Below are 26,476 nucleotides of genomic sequence, written 5' to 3' on the forward strand. Positions count from 1 at the left end.
CATATAGATCACCTGACCTGTTAAAGACTCTGAGCGATTAGTGTGTTTCTCTGTGAGCAGTCAGAGTATACTAACAGTAGTGCTAGTCCAGTGTACTGTGTGTTGGTCTGAATTAACCATGATGATCCTGGGGTATTGGGATATCAGAGGGGTGAGTGAGCCTGCACATGCTGGTAATGGTTGCTGTGTGTGACCAGGACATATACTGATTGCTTGCTTTTACTTCCTTTTGCAGCTGGCTCATTCTATCCGCCTCCTGCTGGAGTACACTGAGACCCCATTTGAAGACAAGCACTATGTGGTGGGAGATGGTGAGTGTCTGGGCACAGGAAGAACTAGGGCAGGTTTGGAGGGGTGCAGAGTTAATGCATGCCTGTCTATTTCTGGGGGGAATGCTAGCTGTGAAGGGAGGGGTGATGTCATTCATTGTGTCTATGGTTACATATTTTCTTGCATTCTATAAAAAGCTTTTCCATGTCCCTGTTGTCTGCACACTTGCAATGTAAGGAACACGGTGTTTGTGCCATTTTTCATCCAGCCCTTTTTAATAAACTTTATTTTGATACTGGTCGGTTTGGAGTTTTACAGACTAATTTTGGACTTTCAATATCACCCTAAAAAAATATTCTGTTTATGACCCTCTATTAACTCTTAAGTATGCATATAACGCTCTGCATCACTACATATAAGGGAGACCGCTCTATGTATTTGGCAGGTGGCTTTCTTTTATTCTTAATGGGACACTTTATGCACCAGAGCCACTACAGCTTAATGTAGTGCAGAGATAGGCAACCTTTATAGTAGTATTGTGCCAAAACAAAATCTTGAAGTCCCTTTGAGTGCCTGTTCATTTAAATTGAGGTGTGTATGTTACCATATTCTGCGTGTTATTTATGGATGTTGCTTTGTAACATGTTTGTGTGTGTATGTGGGCTGTTTTATATTGCATACATTAATGAGTAGTTTGTGGTATTGTGGATTATACTTATGAATGTGTGAGCTGATTGTGGAAGTGTGTGTATGTGTCAGGCTGCTTGTGGGGCTATGAGTGTGTGTGTGTATGCAGATTGTCAGTAGAGTTTTGTGTGTGTGTGTGTGTGTGTGTGGGCTATTTGTATGAGGGGGAGGTTTATTCTGCAGCTCTGTGTGTATCTAGCGGTGTGGGTGGCTTTCCTGGGGTCCAGTAGGGACTGGGCTGGCCAGGTATAGTTCCAGTTCAGGAGCTGTGATAGAGGCAGCGGGCTGCTTATATCCAGTGCAGATTCCTGTTCACATGTGCTGGGAGGAAGTGATCTTGTATAACTTCCTGCAAGTGCTGCAAAGCGTAAGTTGAGGATTATCCATCACACCCTGCAATCCCCGCTTGGTTTAAACTAGCAGATATCCACGTCCAACTGGGACTCCTGATAGGCCAGAGCTTGTGCCTCAGGCAGCCTCGAGTGTCATGCATGGCACACGTGACATGGGTTGATGATCCCAAAGAAGTGGTTCTGTAGTCTGTCCCTGCAGACTTTTTAATGTAAAACTTGCCTAGTAACCGCTCTAGTGGCGGTCACTCAGACTACTAGAGGTGCTTCCTAGTCCAGTGCTGCACAGTGTGTCTTTATGAGGAGATGCTGATTGGTGTGGCCTTTTGCTGTGCATGTGCAATTTCCTTCAATGCTTTCCTATGGGAAAGCATTGCGTTGGTAGAGATTATTTTTGGCATCTATATAGCACTTATTCCGCAGTGCTTTACATTTTTATAAAAGGGGAAAATTGAAAAATAAATGAGATAATTACAAGATGTTACAGGAACAATAGGGTTGATGAAGACCATGCTTAAACGAGTTTACATCCATTGGCAGGATGTAAATCCTAGAGAACCAGTCCTGCTCTAAGAAACAAACCCGTGCTTTGTAAATGTCCATATCTCCATTCTTTGTCAGCTGGGAAAATGTATGTATGTATGTATGTCCCCCATGATGCCTGCTTCACCCTTACATGTCTTATATAACTATCCAAAATATATTTTTAATTTTCAATGAAACCTACAGAAGTGATAGAAAATGGTAATATAGGAACATCAGACTTTGTTACGTTAACAGTGCAACCTTCACATGCATTTTAAATTTAAAGCTTTATAGTGAAAATTGTTCCCTGTATCACGGGTGCTTCTTTTTTTGGGTGGTCCCCCATAGTTGGGTAAACCTAACCTTGTGTGTGCAATTGCTTAGCGAAGTTGTAACGTTGGTATCCATATCTAGGGTGGGGCCAGCAATGCTAAGTCTGGTGATACGGTTTACAGGCTGCATTAAAAAAATAAAATAAAACTAATTTTATATTATATCTCTCATTTATATATCATTTTCTTTTTTCTTTTTTTCAATTGCTCCGACTGGTTTTGGGGGGAATGTCTGAGCACTTTCACCAGCTGCAGCCCTGTATTGCACTGTAAATGAATCTGTTATTTTGTACTATAAGGGAGGCACATTCAGGGTTAAGTTTTCAGTTTCTGCACTAAGCTCCATTTAGCTGGCTACAAACTAATTTTGTGTGGGATTTATATGTTCCAGTGTGAACATGTCTTTGTAGTTTTCTTCAATCGCCCTGTGTATGATTCTGTTGGGGAGCAGAACTAATTGTGCTATTAGCGTGTTGCCAGGATTCTTCTCCGTGTGTATTATGGCAGCTGGAGACAGATTAGTCTAAATTTGTAATGGAAGCCAATGCAGAAGTCTTATGCCAGATTGTTAAAGGGACACTCCACTTCCCAAATAAAATATAAAAAAAATACTGTTTGGTAGGTCAGAGCTCAACAAATCCTAGGTGCCAGGTTGCCATGGTGATCAGTAATTTTAGTCTAGCATTTGTGTGCCTGTTCCCGCCAAGGTGGGTGGTGGCCTGCTGACCGTGCATTCTGTAGGCAGGCAGCGAGGGAGCTGTGATCTCCCTGCTGTGGTGTGCAAGGCAGCAGAGCAGGAAGAACACAGCTCCTTCACAGCCTGCCTACAGAACGCGCAGCTGGCTTTCTTCTCTGTCCCCCCAGTCAGCTGCCCACAGGGAAAACCAATCCACTCCACCTTCCAAAAAGTAGGGAGGCTGGGTGGGATAAAATTGCATTCTAACAAATAATGGTTTTGTGTGTGTTTTAGGTGACCAGTCCCCCTTCTGATCACATGGGAATAGTGTTTACTTCTTCACTGGCAAATATCTGTGGTATAAAAATCTAAAAGTATAAAGTGCAATAATTTGGCACAGCAGTGCCCCACTGCAGGTCCAAAGATCCTTCAACTCCTGGTATTGTGAAATAATAATCGGGTCAGAGATGAAACAAGGACACTCCAGACACAGGTCAATGAAGAACAAAGGCTATTTATTATTTTGCAGCTGCAAAGGTCTGTCAGACAATGGTCTTGGAATACTGATACTGGAGAAACTGACGGAAGCCAAGCACAGAGAGATGGACACAGGTTTCTTCAGGAAGGAAGAGATTCTTTATTGGATCACCGATCGGGACTCAGAGGGACTAATGTCACCAAAATACAGCAAGTTCTGAGCCCCGGACAATAGTGCAGGCTCCTTATATAGGCACATAACTCCTCCCATATTAAGCTCCACCCGCACATTCTCTTGACCAATCAATACAAATAAGAATTAACTTCCTGCTTGACCGCATGGCCTGTCCAGCACAATGGAGGAGGGGGGAATACTACATCCTGTATTCTTGCACATGCTCCGTACACTACTGATCGTATCTTGCCTCGTGCAACCAACTGATCGATACGTCAGCATATGCACGTACACATGCCACGTGGTAATCTCGGCCTACTAAATTTATTTTTACCGAGATTCCACCACATTCCCCCCTTTGATGCCTCTTGATATTTCACAATTACTTGAGGCATCACTTAACCTTGGTTTGCATACACCGCAAGTTACCTTGAACCAGACCAGACTTATCTTATGATGTGAATCTTCAACACTCATCTTCCTGCATTGGTTCTCCCTGATCTAGAGCCTTATATTTATAAATTGCCATTATCTGTGCAGCAGCCTTCCTCTCTGCTATATTTTCTATCAGGCTTTGCACAGACCTAACTACTAAGGGTATAAGACACGGCAGGAGTAGACACAACATTAAAATCAGTAGGACTCCACCTACCACTGCCTTAAGCCCTCCAAACCACTCATACCAGCTACCAAACCAACTACTTGGATTATACCCTTTCCATACCTGAGTAGGCACATGCGCTAGTTTAACCATATGGCTAGTAAGCTCAGCTATTGCTTGCCTTTCGTCATCTATTTAAAGACAGCAATTGCTCAGGTTAAACTTCCCACATACACCTCCCTCTACTGCCAAAAGGTAATCCAAGGCTAATCTATTTTGGTATACTGCTGTCCTCATCCTGGTATTATGCTTCGCTAGAAGATTGAGCGCTTGTGATGTCTCGTTAGTAATAATCTCAACCACCGCCTGTAATCGTATAATATGGTTGAGCATATAAATAGGGGTTCTATAACCAAAGGTACCATCTTCTGCCCACGTGGCTGGCCCATAATAATCTATAATACGCTGGGGAGGCCATTCATTATCTTCCCAGACGCCTATCTCTATGGGTCCCCTTTTCTTCCTATGATTCACATCATACACTTTAACACCTAAAGTCTCACCTGTTTCAATAGGTAACAAGAAGAAGGATGGTTTGAGCATACCCAACACACATGCCCCTTCCCAGTCCTGTGGCAACTCCGAATAGGCTTTCTTACCACCGATCCAGTACAAATTTGCTGGGGCTCTCCAGGTAGATGTGATAGGTCAAACCACACATCCTTTAAATTGGCGTATCTAGCAAACGGGTTAGATGGTTCTGAGACATTTGAAGCCAACCACCAAGTTGTATTCTTTGTATCATCATCATAAGCTTTTTGTCCTAGACAAGTTAATTCTCCTACAGAAGTATTATACATCATTCCTTTCCTTGCTATGCAAACATAACCTATGATGGAGGTCTTTAATCTCCACTCAGATTTACCTCTAACACTCATATGATAATCGGCTTGTGTAGATATTAATTGGTCAACTGCCTCAGAACCGGACATTACCTCCTTTGCTTCCCAAGGCCATTGGTCTCCCATGTTAGTACCTCCACACACATAGCAGTTGGTAACATTAAGACTACCGGCAATACTTTCGGCTAAATCAATGAACAGGTTTTTAGCATTATGGGGGATCTTATTATCTATACTCATCTCTTCATAAAAGGAATGGTATACTTGATGAGTCTGGGAGGATACCGTATCAGTCTCTATCCCTATAAATAATACTGTCCCAGGATCTAAACCCGTCCCATATATTTGAAACCCAAATAAATTACCATATGTATCTAAGAACTTGTCGGGGTTATTTATAAGTATATGGACTGGATTGCATTCCATAGACTTACAATATGGGCTGGTAGGCAACTTAGTCACAATCATGTCCTTGTCTACTGTCTGTCCCCAAGTTGCCCACCCCACACAAGACCAATATGGGCAAAAGTTATAATCTCTATTTGGGCATCTAGGACTCACATATTTATTTTTACTACTGGGACAAATATATTTATCGTTGGACCCATACGTCCTCTCCCATCTAAGATCCCCACATACATTCCACGGCTTTCTACCACTTGATATCGCCTTACACGCATCAAATAGCAGAACACCCGAAGAATGTACGCATTCAAGCACCGTCTTATTAATTAAGGTCCCCTGAGGATCTCCATTCCTGAGAGTCAACCAAATTGTACGAGGTTGATACTCTGGACTGAAGCACTTAGGTTCTCCTACTCCTAAATGGCACACACTATATTCTATATTTAGGTATCTACATCTTGATACATCTCCTTTACACTCCTATTGTGAATGCCAAATTAGGGTTTGGGAAATATGGTTACCTGTTCTTGTAGTCTTAATGCATACCTCACAGCTAGGAGTGTCGGTACCTCTACCTTCCTGAATATAAAGATACACATAAATAAACATTATTAAGAACACATCTTTCGTCGTCATCCTCAGTCTTCGTCCGTGCGAAGGCACCTCAGCTTCCAGGATGTAAGGGCTGCAGGGAATGGAGTTCTGCTCGTCTTCACAGGAGTCCCTTCGAGACTTTTCCTGGCTTATATACTATACGTCGGTGAGCGGACAGGCTTTATTATGGCCCTCTCACTCACGTACCAAATCTCTGAAACAATAACATTTTGTAATCCACAAAGTTTCTCGTCACTCCGACTGAGTCGTGCGTTTTAACCGGATCTTGCAGGGATTCTCTGGATCTGCTGTAACTTGCCAAGAATCGACTGCTTCTGGTTTAACCCTGGAGTGATGTATCCACGGAGTCACTTTGGCTACTTTTATCGCTGTAGGGGTAGACAAAAGAACAACATAAGGACCTCTCCACTTGGGCCCTAACGGTACATTATTCCACTCTTTAATCCACACTTGGTCTCCTGGGTGGTAACTATGAACTGGGGGATAAATATTCACAGGTAATCTATCTTGTACCCATTTCTGTACCTCCTCCATAGTCTTACCCAACTCTACAACCTGCTGCCGGGTAATTCCTTCTCCCAACTGACTCAAATCCCCCCTTAAGTTACCAAGTACGGGAGGTGGTCGCCCATACATGATTTCAAAAGGAGAGAGGCCCATCCTTCTGTAGGGGTACTGCGGATTCGCAATAGAGCTATGGGTAAGAGAACGTTCCACTTAAGTTGGGTTTCCTGACACATTTTAGCCAACTGATTCTTAATAGTTCTATTCATTCTCTCTACCTTACCAGAACTCTGGGGTCTATATGCCGTATGAAGCCTCCACTTTATACCAAGCATATGAGTCAGTTGTTGTAGGCACTGATGAACAAAAGCTGGACCATTGTCCGATCCTATAGAGCAGGGTAGTCCATATCGGGGTATTATTTCTCGTAACAGGAATCTCACAACTTCTCCTGCTTTCTCTGTACGAGTAGGACATGCTTCTACCCAGCCTGAATAGGTACACACAATTACCAGCAGGTAACGATGTCCACCCGATTTAGGCATCACTGTATAGTCAATTTGTAAATCGGACATGGGGAGTCCCCCCATAAACTGGACTCCTGGTGGCTTTACTGGTCCTTGCCTTGCATTATTTTTAGCACACGTTACACATCTTCGTACAATGGCCTGAGTCAAGTTGGACAATCTTGGTATGTAGAAATGTTTTCTGAGAGATTCTTCTGTGCTGTCTCTCCCAGAATGTGTCCCGTTGTGATAATTTTGGACAATTTCTACCGCTAGTGATGCTGGAATGACTATTCTTCCATCTTCTAACTGATACCATTTGTTCTCCAAATACTTTCCAGGTTCAGTCTTTAACCACTCCTCTTCTTGAGCTGTATAAACTGGAGTCCATTGAGACAGTGGAGTTGGTATAAGAGCAGCTATATGCCCCACATACTCCTGTCTTCCCGATTCAGCGGCACGCTTAGCTGCACTATCTGCCATCCGATTTCCTTTGGTTACATCACCATCTCCTCTCAGATGCGCTCGACAATGTATAATACCGACTTCTTTCGGCTCCCACACTGCTTCCAATAGTCGTAGGATTTCAGCTGCATACTTGATTTCTTTGCCTTCTGAATTCAATAGTCCTCTTTCTTTATACAAAGCTCCGTGGGCATGAGTGGTTAAAAACGCATATTTGGAGTCCGTGTAGATGTTCACTCTTAAACCTTCAGCCAATTGTAACGCTCGTGTCAGTGCTATCAATTCTGCCTTTTGTGCTTCTATCACCTTGTCTATTGTTGTTACTGCATATCCTGCATAGCGGATCCCTTCTTTCACATAACTACTGCCGTCGGTGTAATATTGAACATCGGGGTTCTGGATGGGAAAATCACGAAGATCTGGTCTACTTGAAAATACTTCATCCATTACTTCCAAACAATCATGTTGACTTTCAGTAGGTTGTGGCAAAAGGGTAGCTGGATTTAAGGTGTTTACAGTCTCTAAATGCACTCTTGGGTTTTCACACAACATGGTCATACGGCTGTTACTAAACCAATGATTTCCTTTGTAATCCAACAACGTCTGTACTGCATGTGGGACTCGTACATAAAGTTCTTGACCCAGAGTGAGTTTATCGGCTTCAGCTACTAGCAGGGCGGCTGCAGCTACGGCTCTTAGACAAGGTGGAAGTCCGCTGGCCACTGCATCCAGTTGCTTAGACATGTAGGCAACAGGTCTTTGCCATGATCCCAAGTACTGTGTCAATACTCCCACAGCCATTCTTCTTTGCTCATGTACATACAGGTAGAATGGTCGTGTGTGATCAGGTAGACCTAATGCTGGGGCACTCATCAAAGCCTTCTTCACATCTTCAAATGCCGTTTGCTGTTCTTGAGTCCATAAGAAGGGGTCGTGCTCTGTACCTTTGATAGCTGCATACAGAGGTTTTGCCAGTATCTCGTAGCTGGGAATCCATATCCTACAGAAGCCTGCTGCCCCCAAGAATTCTCGCACTTGTCTTCTATTCTTGGGTATCGGTATTTGGCACACAGCTTCTTTTCTCTCTGGCCCCATAATTCTTTGACCTTCAGCGATATGGAATCCCAGATATTTGACAGTTGGCAAACACAACTGAGCCTTCTTTCTAGACACCTTGTATCCTGCCTTCCAGAGAATGTGTAGTAGATCGTGCGTTGCTTGCTGACATATTTCCTTTGTAACTGCTGCTATCAACAAGTCATCTACATATTGTAACAATACACACTCTCCTGGGATAGACTCGAAATCCAGTAGATCTTGACTTAGGGCTGAACCAAATAGGGTAGGTGAATTTTTAAACCCTTGGGGCAGTCTTGTCCAGGTCATTTGGCGTTTTGAGCCCGTTACAGCATTTTCCCATTGGAAAGCGAAGATACATTGACTTTCTGCGGCAATTCGGAGGCAAAAGAAGGCATCTTTGAGGTCTAAGACTGTAAAGTAAGTAACCCCGCCCGGAATTAAAACAAGCAGGTTATATGGATTGGGTACAACTGGATGTATACTAACAACCGCATCATTGACTGCTCTCAAGTCCTGCACAGGTCGATACTCATCTGTACCGGGCTTTTGAACAGGCAGCAATGGGGTGTTCCAGGGGGAAGTACAGAATTTTAGGATACCATACCGTATGAACTTATCCAGATAAGATTGGATGTTCTTCTTAGCCTTCTGCGGGATGTGATATTGTCTTAGGCTCACTGGATAAACCCCAAGTTTTAGTTCGATTTTAATAGGTGGAATATTGCGGGCCAGTCCTGGTGGGTTGTTCTCTGCCCAAACTCCTGGTATGTTGAATAAGGACTCATCACTCCTAGGGTTTTGGCTAGTCAACGCTGTATAAAGTCGCCACTCTTCTTCCTTTGGTACGGATAATGTCATAATACCTGAAGGTCCATTAAACTTTAAAGATGTTGTTCCATTTGGTAGGAACGTTATCTGCGCTTGTAGTTTTGACAACAAATCACGTCCTAGCAGTTGGACTGGACATTCAGGCATATAAAGGAATTGATGTTTTACTACGTGGCCTCCCAATGTACAGAGTCGACTTTTAAGAACCGGTTTTGCAGCACTTCTTCCAGTTGCTCCTATTACGGTAATAGTTCTTCCAGATGGAGGAGCAACTAGATTAGTCACCACCGAATGTTCAGCACCAGTGTCGATCATGAACGCACTCCTTTTTCCCCCTATTGATACATTGACCATAGGCTCCGCTCGACCAAGGGGGATGGAGCCCGGTCGGTATCAATAGTCCTCCATAACCGTGTCAGCCAATCCTACAAAGTCCCTACCTTCTCTATCGCGGGACCTTTGCGCTGCTGGAAAATACCTATCTTCCCTAACACTTCCTCTGTTCCCATTGCTCCCTCTATTACCATTACTCCCTCCGGGGCCTCCTCTACCTCTCGCTCTGCCTCTAAAGTTTCCATAACCTGTCCTAGGTCTGTCTCTCTCATACTGTTCTCTTCGCGGACACTCATTTCTCCAATGCCCTTCTTCCCTACAGTATGCGCACTGATTTCTACTCAGAGGTTCCTCATTCCACTTACTATCGCCTCTATCTGGGCCCCGTCTATCTACGCCTGCGATCGCTACCGCTAACATATCTGCCTTTCTACGCATCTTGCGCTCTTCCTCTTTCTTAGTCTCTGTTTCCCTGTTCATGTATACTTTATTCGCTACCTCCATTAGTTGGGTGATAGACATACCTGCAAACCCTTCTAACTTCTGTAGCTTGCGCTTAATATCTCCGTAAGCTTGGCTGACAAAGGCGGAGTTCACCATTCGGGAATTATCTGCGTCTTCCGGATTAAAGGCGGTATACAAGCGGTATGCCTCCAATAATCGGTCATAAAAGACACTGGGCGCTTCATCACTTTTCTGAATCACCTCAACTGTCTTCGACATGTTAATAGCTTTCTTTCCTCCGGCTTTCATGCCAGCAATTATAGCGTCTCTATAGGCTCTGAGTTGAACCATATCAGCACCATTTACATTCCAGTCGGGATCGGTGTTAGGATAATGTGTTGCGGCCCATGCTGCTGGATTGGCTTGATTCAAAGCACGGGCTCTATCCTCTAGCGCTTTAATGGCCGCTTGGTTAATCCTTGTCCTTTCCTCATTGTTAAACAAAGTCATTAATAACTGCTGGCAATCAGCCCATGTCGGGTTATGTGTCTGAACTATTGAGGTGAACAGATCGGTCATAGCTTGTGGTTTCTCAGTGTACGAGGAATTGTGGGTCTTCCAATTCAAGAGATCGGTAGTCGTGAACGGGACATATACGAAGACTGGGTCAGCATGTGCCATTTGACCTGCGGCATCGATATAGGCTGACCCGGGATTCAGACGAAGAGGCATCTGATAATGTTTTAATTGTTGAGTACCGGTCAGTTGTCGGGTTAGTATGGGGCTACGTAGAGGGGCGTCAGTTAGAGGTTCCGGTCGGGGGGTAATAAAGCATGAGGATGTGGGAGCTTGGTTTTGGGAAAAATTAGTAAATAAAACACTTCGAGCCGAGCTAGAAGAAGCTTGACCGGAAGTCTGAAGTGGCGCCAAATCAGGATATTCAGATCTAATGGGGGTTGGTTCTGGTTCCGGAAGGGGAGATTTAGTACGAGAGGGGGTGGATTCTGTACTGGAGGAGGAAGCGGAAGTGGATGGGGGCAATGGGGGAAGGGGTGCAGGACTTCCTGCATTCGCGTCACTTCCTCTTAAAGGAAAGTAAGGGGGCGGCAAAGGGATCTCGGACTCAGGGGGCGTGTCCAAAATGGGCCTAACACCAGTCCTAGTGGACAAACAAGTCCTAGCCACCATGAGGCGACATTGCTCCTCGTGGCATGTCTGAATCCATTTTGGCGAGTCATTTACGGCCTGTCTCCAACAATCAATATAAGGAAACTGCCCGTAAAGTTCAGGCCTACCTGATACAGCCACGTGTAAGCGCTGTACCAGAGTTGGATCCAAACTGCCACGTGGCGGCCATGCCGCAACCAAAGTAGGCCACTCCCTAGTACACAAAGTGACCAAACGTACAGGAGACATTTTAACCCCAAAATCACATGTTTTGAATCCCTTTTTAAAATTCTTCACCATACAACCTAAGGGATCCGGAATCGTTGACTCCGACGCGCCCATACTTATCAATGGAACGTCGTTGACAACGAATACTATGCACTCGTACTATTCAACAGTCACACCCGTTTCCTCTGGCAACAGCACCACGTGGTACGGTTACCAAGTGAAACGTACACAATAACACAATAAACACTCAGGGAATTCCCGTACACACACAGCTGTTACACCAGTCACTAGATAATCAATATTATGCCCTTTGGCGAAACTATACAGTCACCCACGCTATAATTCTCTATATACGAATTACCCGTCTATAACACACCCCAGTAACATCGTCTTTTACAAATAGCGGTTACAGTACGGTTAGCATAGGTCAAAGCACAATTTAAGGTCACAATACAATTATTAGTGGTTATGGTGTTAAACATGCAATAGACGACAATGATTAGTACTTATATACAGTGTCAGTAAATATACAGGGTTATGGTACCGTGCACTATAATACAGCAACACACTATTAACACTCTCGCTAGACGGCTGAGCTCGCGCTATCTAACAAGATATACACTTTACTAAACAATCTTTAACACATTTACAATTCCCAACTAAACTATTGGCCAGTACCTTGAATGGACTACCTAAAACTATCTACATCCGTTTTGGTTAGCCACACTGCCCAAGCACCACATATAGCGAGCTAGAGGACCGAATTTACACAGACGCCTCTTAGTCGATTACTATCAAAAATCTAGTGGGTTCCAAATTTACACGCCTTCCCACTTAGCCAAGATAGGTTGAGAGCTAGCGAACCGAATTTACACAGACGCCGCTTAGTCTCCCGGTCCCTCCGACCTAGCGAACAAAATATACACCCTAGAACGCTAGTCTAGACAAGACACCGGTGTCCGGCTAGGGCTATTTACACCAGAACCCCGCCTGACTAACAAAATCAAATGGTCTGACTAAAGAGCGTTCGATCGAGCGGTGCGCCTTCGCTCCTTCCCTCCGACAGAGGGGGCAGATTCCATACACAAATAACCCCTTATGGGCCTACCGCACAATCGGTATACCCCTAGTGGGTCTGCCGTCTAAAACAGCAGTTGTCTTACCTCCTCGTTCCTGAACCTGAGTTCACACTCATCGACGGGGACACCCCAGCACTTCTTACGTAGAGGCCGATGATCTCCTGGACAACAGACCAGTGGCGCCGAGACGAAGGGAGGTCCACGCAGAAGTTCAGGGGTGCAGCCGTAGAGAACGTGGGCAAAGATAGACCGTTGAACGATGAGCTTCCCGGCCAATGCACCAAATGATACCGGAGAAACTGACGGAAGCCAAGCACAGAGAGATGGACACAGGTTTCTTCAGGAAGGAAGAGATTCTTTATTGGATCACCGATCGGGACTCAGAGGGACTAATGTCACCAAAATACAGCAAGTTCTGAGCCCCGGACAATAGTGCAGGCTCCTTATATAGGCACATAACTCCTCCCATATTAAGCTCCACCCGCACATTCTCTTGACCAATCAATACAAATAAGAATTAACTTCCTGCTTGACCGCATGGCCTGTCCAGCACAATGGAGGAGGAGAATACTACATCCTGTATTCTTGCACATGCTCCGTACACTACTGATCATATCTTGCCTCGTGCAACCAACTGATCGATACGTCAGCATATGCACGTACACATGCCACGTGGTAATCTCGGCCTACTAAATTTATTTTTACCGAGATTCCACCACAATACCCGACTGTGCACACGTGTGCAAGAGAACAAAGAATATATACCACAAATGACGTATTCCATACGTATACAGAGAATATGAAAATTACACCTTCATTACTATAGTTGCATCAAATTTTTAAAATAAAACTTGTCTCTTACATATGTTATCTAATAGTGGGCGTTCCTGACATTCCACACATGCGCCCTGGTCCAAGATAGTTGCACAGTAGTTTTAACCATGTGAGTTCTGAACTTTACTTAAACATCCTGTAGCTTCTACCACAGTATCAGGGGCTCCAGAAAGTCCTGCTTTTTTAGGTTGTGATCAGCAGGTAGGGATATCCCCCTGCTAAAACCTGTTATTTAAATGTCGATAAAGATTTTGGAGAGTGTGATATATATATATATATATATATATATATATATTTTTTTTTTTTATTTCTTCTGTGTATTTGGAATAAAATATTATGAATCTTGTAATGATTGTTGCTGTCCTAAAGCACAGAATGGCTTGGCTTAATGCAGTAGTTTTCATGGATACAGAGTGAGATCACAAGCATACTCCAAGATTGACTACTTACCCTGGGAAACTGCCAGCCATTCCTGATACCATAACCACTGCAACATACTAGGCATGTTCCTTATGCTTGATCATTTTTTATGATCCCAGTGATGGGACGCCTGGCACCTGACTGGGTACCCCGCCAATCGATGCTTCCTAGCTGATGCTGAGGACTGTAAGCACCGCACCATAGACCCCACGAACCTCTGCAGCTTGGTTGGGGTCTCGCTGCCCTAGACCAAACTCCTGGATCTAGGGACTCTGTGGCAAGGCCTCTCCTCCAAGATAGTATAACTGTGAAGCTCTTATAAGAGCTAGTGGTATAGGTGTATAGCAGGTCCCCTACAATCATGAGACCAGGCTACGGAGGAGACCAGGGTTAAGCAGAAACTGAATTTTAATGGTGCCACACTGGCCTTTTATGACAATTCCCCAAGCAAGGTGTACGCCCACATGGACCTTGTTGGGGACAGGGACACAAACTTACAAACCAATGATAACACGTTTACAATGTATGAAACCCCTCTCCCCCACCTCCTCCTTCTCTAGCCAATAGGGCAGGAAAAACTTAAATTAAACAATCAAGAGGACAGATATATCAGGCTCTCTGTCAGCCCAGTTCCTCAGTTTTTTGTTTTTTTGTTTTTTTGTTTGTTTTTCCTGTCCTTAGATTTTTTTTTTTGCTCACCTGACTATATTTGTAGTCTTCACCCTGGGCAGGTCAGCCTCCCTGCCCAGGAAGCTCCAGGTTAACATGTAGCCCACCTCTGTGTAGATGGGAACCCCTGGAGACTGCAGAGATGAATATCTCTGCAGTACATCTTGGATCCTGCTGCTGCTACATCCATGCTTCCAGGCTTGGCCGAGTATGTGTTCGGTGGAATTCAAAAGTCTGGTAAGGGTTGTTTTGCCGGTTTCTGGCTGTAAATGCCTCTAGCAGGCAAAAACTGCACGAACGGCAAGCCGTTCATATGTATCAGGCGTGCGCAGGTCTCTTGTTTGGCCGTGCACGTATGCGCACAGATTTTAAGGCGCGAAAATGTAAAAGTGGGGCTTTTAAAGTTTGCAGCTTTTCTCTGCACAGCAAGCTTGGATTTGGATGTGTTTTTTTTTTTTTTTTTTTTTGGCTCTCAATTCCAGAAATTTAGCCTGCTGCAGGTAAGAGAGGGAATTTGTTTCCCATTAAGAAATTATTTATGGTGCATACATTATGGACTTAAAGCAACATTTCATACTTAGCCCATAGATCAATATGGACCATTCTCCTATCTCTGCCAACTCATCTGCAGTAGGTCATAGGTGAGCAATACTCATTATTTTATTGGAAATATTAAAGAGTGCAGAGGGTACAGTTTTTTTTTTATTTTTTTTTTTATTTATTTTTTTGTTTTTTTTTATGACTTCTGTCTCAACAGCCCTCAAGACCGGTCGGGCCCTAGATCTCCATCACTGTGAAGGGAGAAGCTGGCGGCCTGCCCAGGATGTGGTGCAAGGCCCTTGGAGAATTGCAGGCTTTGCAGAAAGTGCTTAGCCCTACTTGCGGGTGAATCTGAACAACATCAGGAACCCCAGGCCTCAACCTCTGCACAAGATCTTGCCACTTGGATAAAACAGGCAGTGGCAGAAGGAATGGCCGAATCTACTAGAGCAGTGTTTCCCAACCCAGTCCTCAAGGCACACCTACTAGTCCAGGATTTAAGGATTACCCAGTTTTGTCGAAGGTGTTTTTTTCTTTTTTTTTTTCTTTTTCTAAAAACACCTTAGACAAAACTGGGTAATCCTTAAATCCTGGACTGGTAGGTGTGCCTTGAGGACTGGGTTGGGAAACGCTGTACTAGAGGCAAAAGGCCCAGACAAGATTCTTTCCAGATGGGATCAGAATCATCAGAGGAAGGGATGCAAGGCACTAGAGACTCCTGGGAGTTGGAACAGATTTTCTCCCAGTGAAGAGGAAGCCTCCAACAGTCAATGCCCCTTGGACTCAAGAGCCGTGGAGCATTTCATCTCCTTGGTCAGGAGAACATTGGAGACAGATTTTTTTTTTTTTTTTTTTTTGGTGATCTGAGCTGCAAAAGAGGCTTGTTTCCTGTACATAAATCTATTAAGAAACTTATGAAGACTGAATGGGCAACTCCTGAGAAAAGATTATCTTTGCAATCACGACTCCCAAATCTATATCCAATTAATGAGTGATTCAAAACTTTGGATTTCTAATCCTAAGGTAGATGCACCAGTTATCAAGGTGGCTAAACACTCCACTCTTCCCATTGATAGTAATGCTTCTCTAGTCCATCCTAAAGAAAGTATGGGTAACGGATATCGAAGAAGACCTAGATAGAGGTGTTGGACACACATCTCGGAATCCCTAAAGGAGGTGAAATTGGCCAGTGAATGGCTTTCGGCGGCTTCTACAGACCTGATTAGGGTTCTCTCTAAATCTATGGGATATTCTGTATCCGCAAGAAGAGCCCTATGGTTGAGATCATGGGGAGCAGACATTGCGTCTAAACACAATTTATGTACCTTACCCTTTCTAGGGGATGTTCTCTTTGGAAGACACTTGGAAGAGGGCAGTGGATGCAAAACAGGTCCTTCTGCATCAGGATAAGAGACCAAGGAAACCTCTTCCAGACTGCAGGCCCTATAGAGAATCTAATTCCTATAGGTAGAATAAGGCTTGCAGACCAGGTAGAGAATATGCTAGACACAATACCTGGAGAAGTAGTCAGTCCGCTAAAGCTAATCCTTTGCCTTCCTTTCGTACTAACAAACAGTTCTGAAGATTACAGTCCCCAGGCTTCCCTAATAGGTGCCAGACTCTTACACTTCAGGAAGGCCTGGGATACGATTCAAGATGTGTGGGTAAGAGCCATAGTGTCTTCTGGCTACACCCTGGAGTTCAAAGACTCTATTCTACCTCCGCGGTTCATAAGGACATGAGTACCTTTCAACCCTCAAAAACAAGAGGCACTATTGCATTGCATTACATCTTATCCCTTCTACAACAGGAAGTGGTACTACCGGTACCAAAAAAGGCAAGACTTGAGTGGGCAGAGCCTAGCCGCTAAGCAGCCCAGACGTGTTCAGCACGAGTTCCCACGTCTGGGTCGAAAAACAAGGTGTTTCACCCCAAAAAACGGCACTTTCCAACCGCAGCTTCTACTGCTGATAACCGGGAGAGGCTGCTGCACCAAACGGTACCTCTCCCGTCCTTCTACGTTAGTGGATCAACCAACGAGGCTTGCGGCCTACAGAGGACTGAGTCCGGGAGAGACGGCCGCTCTCCAGGATCTCAAGCAACAGGTGGGCACCCTGAGAAACCTCCCCCCCCCCGGACCGGTGGGGGTCATCCCGGTCCATACCACGCACAGACTAGCACCATACGGAAAGCGGGTACCGGAGAAAGCGGGAAGCTGTTAAACTGCGATCTCCCCCAAAATGGCGGAAACAGTTTCTGCAAGCGACACAAGGCAGGCCACGTCAGATGGATGCGCTGCACTCGACCGCATGCTGCTACACATCGACGAGGTCTTCGCCCGGTTCTGGAAGCATTTAGACAAACGCGTAGCAGCGGCGGCTGGGGGAGGGAAAAGCGGATGAAGGCGAGCAGGGGAAGGGGTACGTGGGGCCATGCCGGGCACCACGGCCCACCCAGCATCCAGGCCGCATGCAAACAGCCCTTCTGGGCAGAAGGCCAACAAGAAACTTGCCCCAAGAGCCACAACGAAAGGCCCCTCAACAGCTGACAAAGCATGACACTCCCAGGCGGATTGCAACCCCAAAGCAGCAGCCAGCGGTACCGAGGAAGGCCCCACCATGGCGGCGAGCAAAGCACCATCCGTCGCACCGGCTGCGGGTACAGCTTGGGCCCCACGCATCATCCCTGCACAAGCAAAAGACAAAGCAAAGCCGGATCCATAAGAGACATACCTCTGCACAGCACAGAAGACTCCCGGTACTCCCAGCGACTACCACCCAAGGGTCTGACCGAGCCCACTTGCCGAGACAGGAGACGGGAGGCCTGGGCTACCCTTCAAATAGGTCTGGACAGTGTCTGATAGCCATGGGCATAGGCTGAGCGAAATAAGCACCAGGGGACACTAGCTAAGTTAAAGCTATAATCTGCTGTTCCCTCTCCTACACACAGCACTGATATACAATGGTAGCATGTGTTTTCATGTTTTAGTATTTTGTTTCATGCCTATATTCCTATGCCCACTAATCCACTAGATCCCACTACTATGTGGTACAAAGTCATTAATAGACCTGGTGGTCTCCTCTCTCAAATAATGACCAGCACCTGTAGTCCCTTAGCATGCGTTATCCTATCAACTACCTGAATATTCCTGCTGCCCCTCTAGGACCAGTCACTTATTGATACATGACATACATAACCTTACATCCTTTCACGGCCCTAGACACATTCTCTACGCCTGTTCTATAAGCCTGATTTAACAGCCTGATTTAACAGTCTGATTCCTAAGCTTGATTTACATGCCTGTTTTCTTAGCCTGTTTTATACGCCTGTTTTTCATGCATATTTCGTCTTAAATATACATAAAAGTGCAATGTCTATGCAAGCCACATTACAACCTATGTATGACCGCGTAAAATCTGGCAGAATGCTGTTGTGGCACTTGCCGGTATACATGTACCTTGTCTTAACTATGCACAATAAAATAAAGAATTAAAAAAAAAAAAGGCAAGATTTCAGGGGTTTTATTCCCAAAAAAACCAGAAGGGAAATGGAGACCGATTCTGGATTTACACCAGCTCAATCTCAGAATCAGGAATTTTCGCATGAAGTATTTGAGATCGATCATGCCGGTGATTCATCAGGGAGACTGGGTGATTTCGGTAGATTTGAGGGATGCATATTACCATATCCCGATTGCCAATCCTCATCAGAGATTTCTCCGGTTTTGTATCACTTCCAGTTTCGGGCCATGCCGTTTGGCGTAAGAACTGGTTACGATTACAGCTTTGCTAAGAAAACAAGGGGTCCCAATCTTCCATTACCTGGACGACACTTTGATAACTGCTCCAGAATACAACCTGTTGATTCAATATCGGTCTCTGGTTCTAGAAACTCTATCCCAATTCGGCTGGTTGATAAATCAAGAAAAGAGTCAACTACATCCTTCCAGGGAGCTGATATTTCTCGGGGCTTATTTTAACACCAAAACTGCTGTTGTATCCTTAGCCCACGAAAGGAAGTTGACTCTGTGTTGCACAGGGTGCGGCAATTTCATCAACAGTCTTCGGCTCCAGCAAGGGGTTTCATGAAGTTACTGGGCACTTTATCGTCAACAAAAGGCCTTGTCAGATGGTCACAGTGGAATATCCGTCCACTTCAAAAGTACCTGCTAGACCACTTCAACGCCAATTCTTAGGAATGGGAAACTGCCCTTTTCGTTCCACGACATCTGAAGCAGGATCTCCAGTGGTGGCTGTCTTGGAATCACACATCCCAGGGGTTTCCTCTAAAGAACATAGACTGGTGGATCATGACCACTAATGCGAGCCAGTCAGGCTGGGGTGCCCATTTCGGAAGAGTTTGTTCAAGCAACGTGGCCTCACCATGCCAGTCAATTGCCCTCAAATATCCGGGAACTAAGAACAGCCTTTCTGGCCCTCCACTTTCAAGGCCATCTGAGGAACAGATGGGGTGGGGGGTGAGGGTGGGGGCATCCTCAGGGCACTCTAGTGCCAGGAAAACTAGTGTTTCCCTGGCACTGGAGTGGTCCTTTAAGGTTAGCAACATAATTTAAAAAGCTCAGCAATATAAGGTTCAATATGTACTGATGGTTACCATGAGACTCTCTAAAACTAATTTAGCATTTTTTTTTAAATTTATTTTTTCTACAGTACGAACACTTCATCTGTCCATCGCAAGCTTATAATCTTTTCAGTATACGAATATCTATTCTTAAAGCCAGCCAGGTAATCGGTGTGCAAACCCTGATTTGCTAACACGTATGAGCCTTCCCCACTGAGACACCTAGTGAACCTGTTAAATTTTAAAATGTGCAGTGAAAGACATACATTAAATTGTTCAAGTTATGTTCTCTCTCGATCAATGTCTATGTACACCTGTGAAACTTGCAATGCACAATAAAAATAAAGAATTAAAAAAAGTTTTGCATTGCTCTATAATTCTACATATACTCTGCATTTTTGTTTGTTTATTTTCCTTGTACTTCCTTAGCTCCCACTTATGACCGCAGTCATTGGCTTGATGAAAAGGAGAAGCTGGGATTGGATTTTCCTAATGTAAGTGACTCTTTAGCTCTGTTAAATATATCAACACGGAGGATTTCAGCTTGGGGTGTGTGTGTGTGTGTGTGTGTGTGTATATATATAATTTTTTTTAAAGATGTGTGAATTTCATAAACCAATAACCCCCTAAGGGAATTGTGTATTCGCTATAAAGCGAGGTGTTTTGAATTGACTTTGCAATTGCAAAATGTAGGCTTAAACAGAGTGGGGGAAACACAATTCTCTTTGACTTTTGACATGCATTTGTAGTTATTCTGGTAAATAAATGCAATTTGTGCTATTGTACAACTTTCTTGCTTTTCCTTATTTTTCAGCTTCCATACCTGTTTGATGGCGATGTCAAGCTGACTCAGAGCAACACCATCCTGCGCTATATCGCAAGCAAGCATGGATTGTGTAAGCGTCTTTCCTTGTAGACCGCTACACTTTATAAGACAAAAAAACAAAACAAATGTCTTCCTTTTAACTCATGGAAATGGGTTTCTCATGACTCCTGGGAGGGAGGGTTAAAATCTAAAGGGGTGAATTTAAATTCATCATAGCTAATTGCAGTCAGTACTGAGTAAAGAGATTGGAATAAAAAAAATCGACTCAAAGGTAACAGATTTGTTTCTGGCTTATTATCATGTAGCTAATCAGACAATGTTGTAGTTTCTATGTTAAGAAGTACAAAGCCTTGGATCCAAATTGGGAATTTTAAAAGTGGACCTAACAGTGTCTGGTTTTGTATTATTGTAAAGTGGTGAGCCACTATTTTAAAGAGAATAAACTTTTATGCAAAGTGCCATTATGCAAATTAGGCTTCTCTCCCTGCTTGTGGAAGTGGCAAGCAATATGTATTGGTTCTATCACGTAGCAGGTGAGCAGTGGCGGCAGGACCGGACTGGGGATACAAAGCAGCCCTGGAAAATAAATCTATACTAGCCCCATAGATCATTGTGACATGTGGTGTGTATGTATACATATATACAATTTTTGTGTTTATAAATTACTCAATTATCTGGGGCGGCAAGACATAGCCATACATATTATTGGTATATTTATTTTTTCCAATTCAAAATATTGATCCTTTCAGGGTAATTAAATTAAACCGCAAGTATACTCGCATGCAGACACGGACAATCTCACTGACACAATCTTATTGATACACAGGCTTACAGGTAATCTTGTGAAATACATAAGCTCATTGACATAAAAACTCAAGCTCACTGATGCACAGAGACGCTTACTGGTACAGACAAACTGACACACACAAGCTCAATAGCAGGCACGTGTGCACACAATCACTGTCATGGCTGAAGCTTACCTGGCACTAGTAGGTGAATTTGTCATGCACTCTGTAAATTAAATTAATTATTGCTGGCTTCAGCTTGTTCTCAATACTTTACCACTGTTTCTCCTTTCCAGGTGCTGAAACTGAAAAAGATAAGATCATTGAATCCCTACTTGAGAACCAGTTTTGGGATTTTCGGATGGGTCTTGTGCATATTGCCTACAACCCACAATTCGTAAGTGAAGATAAAGATGAGAAATGCAGCAAGTGTATTATCTTAACAAACTATACAATTATCTTTCTTCCAGGAAACTCTCAAGGGACCATACCTTGAAAAACTACCTACAGCCTTGGCACGTGTTTCTAAATTCCTTGGGGACAGACAATGGTTTGTAGGAGACAAGGTAATCTACCACTGTTCTAGGTCTGTTTTATTACTCGTTCATACCTTTTGCATGTATGATTTCATTGTACAGATACATGGAATACCCTAATTACATGGAATTGAGTGTCAGGTGCAGAGTAGATGGGTCTATATTGAAATTATATGCTTTTCCTAGATCACTTTCATTGACTTTCTCGTGTATGATGTTTTGGACCAGCACCGGATGCTAGAGCCAACTTGTCTTCAAAACTTCCAGAACTTGCAGGACTTTCTGAACCGGTTTGAGGTAAATCTTGCATGCTTTTTCTCTTCCTTTTCACGATGTTATACAGAGTATAATTTTATTATTCTTCCATTCTTCAGGCTCTTCCTACTATTGCTGCATATATGAAGTCTCCTCGCTTTATGAAGACCCCCATAAATAATCGGATGGCATCCTGGGCTAACAAAAAATAAGTTAAAGCCTCTTAATCAAATCAGTGTTCACATCCCAGTCAAAGTTCTCCGTAATCCCATCTTATTCCTACATCTTAATTTCCTGTAAACTGCTAACAATAAATCTACACTAACTATTGCTACTTCTTCATATTAATCAAACTGTCACTTCCATGGGGAAACACCTAATGGCAAGGACAAAACTTTTTGAATAACTTTGTCTCAAAAATGTAGAAGTAACAGCTAAAATGTGTAGTGAAAAATAGCCTGGCTCTAACCAATACCTTTAGGGCTGAGGCCATTAATTCTTCAACCTCTCTTGGTTCAATCAAAGCCTTAAAGCTATAGAAGTAAAGAGTTAATTCCAAATGATGATGTGCAAAATTGTGTTTTTTGTGACAAATGAGATTCTCCATCTTTTGGTACAAAAGAAAGTGGGTGAGAAACCATTAAGAGGAAGGTGATTTGTGTGGATGAGTGGTGTATGATTAATGATTTGGGGAGAAAAGGGGTACTAAGATTTGTTGGCTTACATGATTTGTTAGTTTTGCAAAATCACTGAATCGGGGTATATGTAAATCCCAACCTCCTGCTACCATTTACAGCTTTGTAGGGAAATGTGACAAGTGGTAACACATGCTAATGAGTTTGTATTTGCTTTCCCTGACCTGAGAGACATTTGAATATATCCATAAGTTTATTAATGAAGGTAATCCCAGGGTGTGTTTCCCAAGTTCATGTGCATGGGCCAGGAGAGTGGCAAAGCCTCTTACAAAAAAACAAAACCTCAGATATAGGACAGTGTAGTTGTAGGATTTTACGTGACAGATATCAAGACTGAAAAGCTGTGGACTGGTGGCAGAGAGCATGCAAGTTGAGTATGAAGTGTAGCTAAAGACAGTTATAAACACGAAACTAAGTACTAGTACTGGTCCAAGTTGACTGTAGGAATGGGTTTGTCAGAGATGTTGTGTAGGAAAGAAAATACGTATATATTGTGTGATAAAATGAATACATGCAATTTAGCTAATATGCCACGAGGTGCTAAAATAGAAAGACCAGATTTTTTTTTTCTTTTTTCTTTTTTTTCTTTCTCATATGGTGGCAGTTCCTGTGGGTTGTGCCTCCTTAATTGAGAAAAGCATCTGCAAGATGAGAGGTAAATAAGTCCCTCCCCTTTATCCCATAAAGGGCTTCCCCTGGCAAACCCACCTCAGTTCTTCCTTGTCCCAGCATCTACATTAAGGTGAGGCACACGGGTTGATGTCTGGGGTAGGAAGCCCGATAGCTGCCCAGGTGCCAGGCTGAGCGGCATGGTTCCATCCGTGTAGATTCCGGAGCCCTTTTCAGGCATTTAAATTTGCGCCGAGTATGTTCCTGCTTTGTGAGTATAGGTGGGACAGGGCACACCTTCATGCCGCTACAGGCCATGCGCCTGTGCACAGTGGTGGAGCGCACGTCCAGGTGGTGTTGCGTTCCACCGAAGTTCTGGGTACGCCATTGCACACACGTGAACCAGAACTTCTGGGAAATGGTGCTGGATTTGAATCCATGGGCATATAAATGCTGTGCAGTTTCCCTCTGGCAGCTGGATGCTGATCAGAAAGGAGCATCCAGCTGCCAGAAGGAAACTGCACAGCATTTATATGCTCAGAGGTTTTTGAAGTACAATTAAATCTTTACTTTGAAAAGCTAAAGACATGCCTTCTCCAAAGCCACACATTTAGTTTGCAATGATTGTTCCACCCCCACCTTACCGCATGGCCCTAGGGAAAAAGTGTGTAATCAATGTGCAGCAATATCTTTGGAAAAATCCAAACAAAAGGATATGCAATTGTTCCTGTCTCAAACTTTGGATTATTTTAAAGAGTCACAAAGTTTCTGCTGAGGTGGTCAATAGAGGCAGGAAATGGTAGTCTAATTCTGACATATCTTCTGGCAAATTCCAGAAGTTTGCTGTTGGAAAAGGTTCGGGCCAAAACCAAAGTGCTTCAAGGACACGGTTGGATACTGAACTGAAAATAATCGATTCTTCTTCCGTCAAGAAAAATAGAATTCCTGGGATTTGAGATATGCTCAAGAGCATATATGGAACCTGCTCGAGAAGGTTTATGGAAATTATATGTACATTTGAGAAAGCTAAACTAGACAACACCAACTTAAAACTTGGAGAGGAAATAGAAAAACTAAACCAGTTCAAAGGGGAACCCACTTTCCCACCCCTTGAAAGTAAACTCAAGCTAAACCTGGAAAGGTATCAGGAGTCAATTAAATTTAGGAAGCATCAGAAATTTCTCAGACTCTAGGGATTATCAAACCGGTAATATTTACAATTTCCCCACCCGCCGCCTGAGACGAAACTCTGAAAACTACCTAACTTCCGATTATGACTCTTCTGACCCTGACTCCAACAATATACCGTCGAACTCACAACCCCCGACTCAAACCCCCTCTAACCCTGCCAACCCCCGTAGCATTCTAAAAAACAAAGGGGTGGATTTTTTAGAAATAAGCCAACAGGAAGATTTTCCCAACTATCAAACACGGTTCCAAACCAGAAACAGGGACAGAGGGAGAGACAGAGAGGGGAGGAGAGGGGGAAGAAGAAGACGGTATTAAGACCTGACCCTGTACCTAAAACCACCTATACTCCAAAATTGCAAGTAATTAACCTATCATCGTGTCAACTAGATAAATTTCAGCTTAATATCTTGGAAAAAGGCCTTTCATTTGTCCCCACTCCAGCTTTCGATAGATTCATATGGATTAAAGATTTACATCTATTCGTACGGAAGCTGGCACTTCACAAATTTCACGAATTAAACAAAGAGAAGAAAGCTAAATCTCTAGGTCTCTCTGGTAGGGACATTGAATGTCTAAACACTCTAGTCTCCCTCCTTGACGAGAATGATATACAACCATCATTTAAACACACTGAATTAAAACCTAAAAGTCACTTTACTCCCAACTTTTCATCTTTCAGAAATATTGATTTATTCCTTGAGGCTGTCAAGAGCGAGATTGAGGGTATACAATATAACAACCTCCACTCCTTTCCTCACGACAATCTGTCCAAAAAAGAACAGACGGCCCTTAAATCACTTAAAGATAACAATGATGTGATCATTAAACAGGCAGACAAGGGGGGCAATGTTGTAGTCATGGACACATCTAACTATGAGAAAATGGTGAAGAAGGTTCTGAATAATGAAGATACCTACAGGATCATCCCTTCTGACCCTACCAATACTTTTCTCCAGAGTTACAAAGCAATTTTGGACGATGGCCGCAGTGGAGGGTTGCTATCGGATGGGGAATATCACTTTATCCTCAACCGTCAACCAAGGATAGCAACCTTCTACTGCCTGCCGAAAATCCACAAATGTTTGGAGGATCCACCAGGCCGCCCAATAGTTTCTGGGATCAACAATCTCACCCAGAACGGCAGCCTTTATATTGACCAGATCCTCAGACCTTTTGTCGAACGTTTACCCTCATACATCAGGGATACAAAACAGGCTCTATCTTTACTTCTTAATCAAAAGATAGAACCAACTGCAAACCTTTGTAGCCTCGATGTTGAGGCACTTTATTCCTCCATCCCTCACCAAAGAGGGATCCAACATGTCAAACACTTTTTGGACAGAAGAGGCCCTGAATATCAAGCACACACTACTTTTACCCTAAAACTTCTCAACTTCATTCTAGCCCATAACTACTTCTTGTTCCACAATAAGTACTACCACCAGGTGAGAGGTACGGCGATGGGCACGGCTTGTGCTCCATCGTATGCCAACCTCCACCTGGGCTGGTGGGAAGAACAGTTGAGGGCATCCGACAGTCTCTCCCCCTTTATATCCAAGATTATTTCTTGGCACAGGTATATTGACGATGTCATTATAGTGTGGCAGGGCACTAGGGAGGAATTCGACAATTTCGTGTCCCTCCTAAACATCAACGAAGATAACCTTAGATTTACTGCAGAATTTGGGGGCTCAACTTTAAATTTTCTCGACCTAACTATTTCGGTCTGTAATGACGGTTCCCTAAATACCACCTTATTCAAGAAACCATCTGCATCCAACTCCCTTTTGAAATGGGACAGTTTTCATCCTAGCCCCTTAAAGCAGGGTATTCCCACAGGACAATATCTCAGGCTGCGGCGCAATTGCACAGATACATCGGACTTC

At 43.7% G+C, this 26,476-nt stretch overlaps 1 protein-coding gene across 1 annotated transcript; it reads left to right on the forward strand.

Annotated features, from left to right (window-relative positions):
* On the forward strand, nt 1-22,658 carry LOC134590069 (glutathione S-transferase Mu 2-like). The gene is made up of 8 exons (XM_063444376.1): nt 1-151; nt 236-311; nt 20,123-20,187; nt 20,508-20,589; nt 21,601-21,701; nt 21,775-21,870; nt 22,027-22,137; nt 22,215-22,658. Exons 1-8 carry the CDS (start codon nt 119-121, stop codon nt 22,305-22,307), a joined length of 657 nt encoding a protein of 218 aa, XP_063300446.1. The 5' UTR covers nt 1-118; the 3' UTR covers nt 22,308-22,658.
* Nucleotides 22,659-26,476: the final 3,818 nt, after the last annotated feature.

This window comes from Pelobates fuscus, chromosome 1, assembly GCF_036172605.1.
Source record: "Pelobates fuscus isolate aPelFus1 chromosome 1, aPelFus1.pri, whole genome shotgun sequence".
Classification (NCBI taxonomy): Eukaryota; Metazoa; Chordata; class Amphibia; order Anura; family Pelobatidae; genus Pelobates; species Pelobates fuscus.

What these genes read in the sequence shown, in the direction of transcription:
- LOC134590069 (XM_063444376.1), top strand. Translation starts at nt 119, where the DNA reads ATGATGATCCTGGGGTATTGGGATATCAGAGGG. An exon ending in GGTATTGGGATATCAGAGGG is followed by an intron (nt 152 to 235) that starts GTGAGTGAGCCT and finishes TTCCTTTTGCAG; the next exon opens with CTGGCTCATTCTATCCGCCT. An exon ending in ACTTTCTGAACCGGTTTGAG is followed by an intron (nt 22,138 to 22,214) that starts GTAAATCTTGCA and finishes TCCATTCTTCAG; the next exon opens with GCTCTTCCTACTATTGCTGC.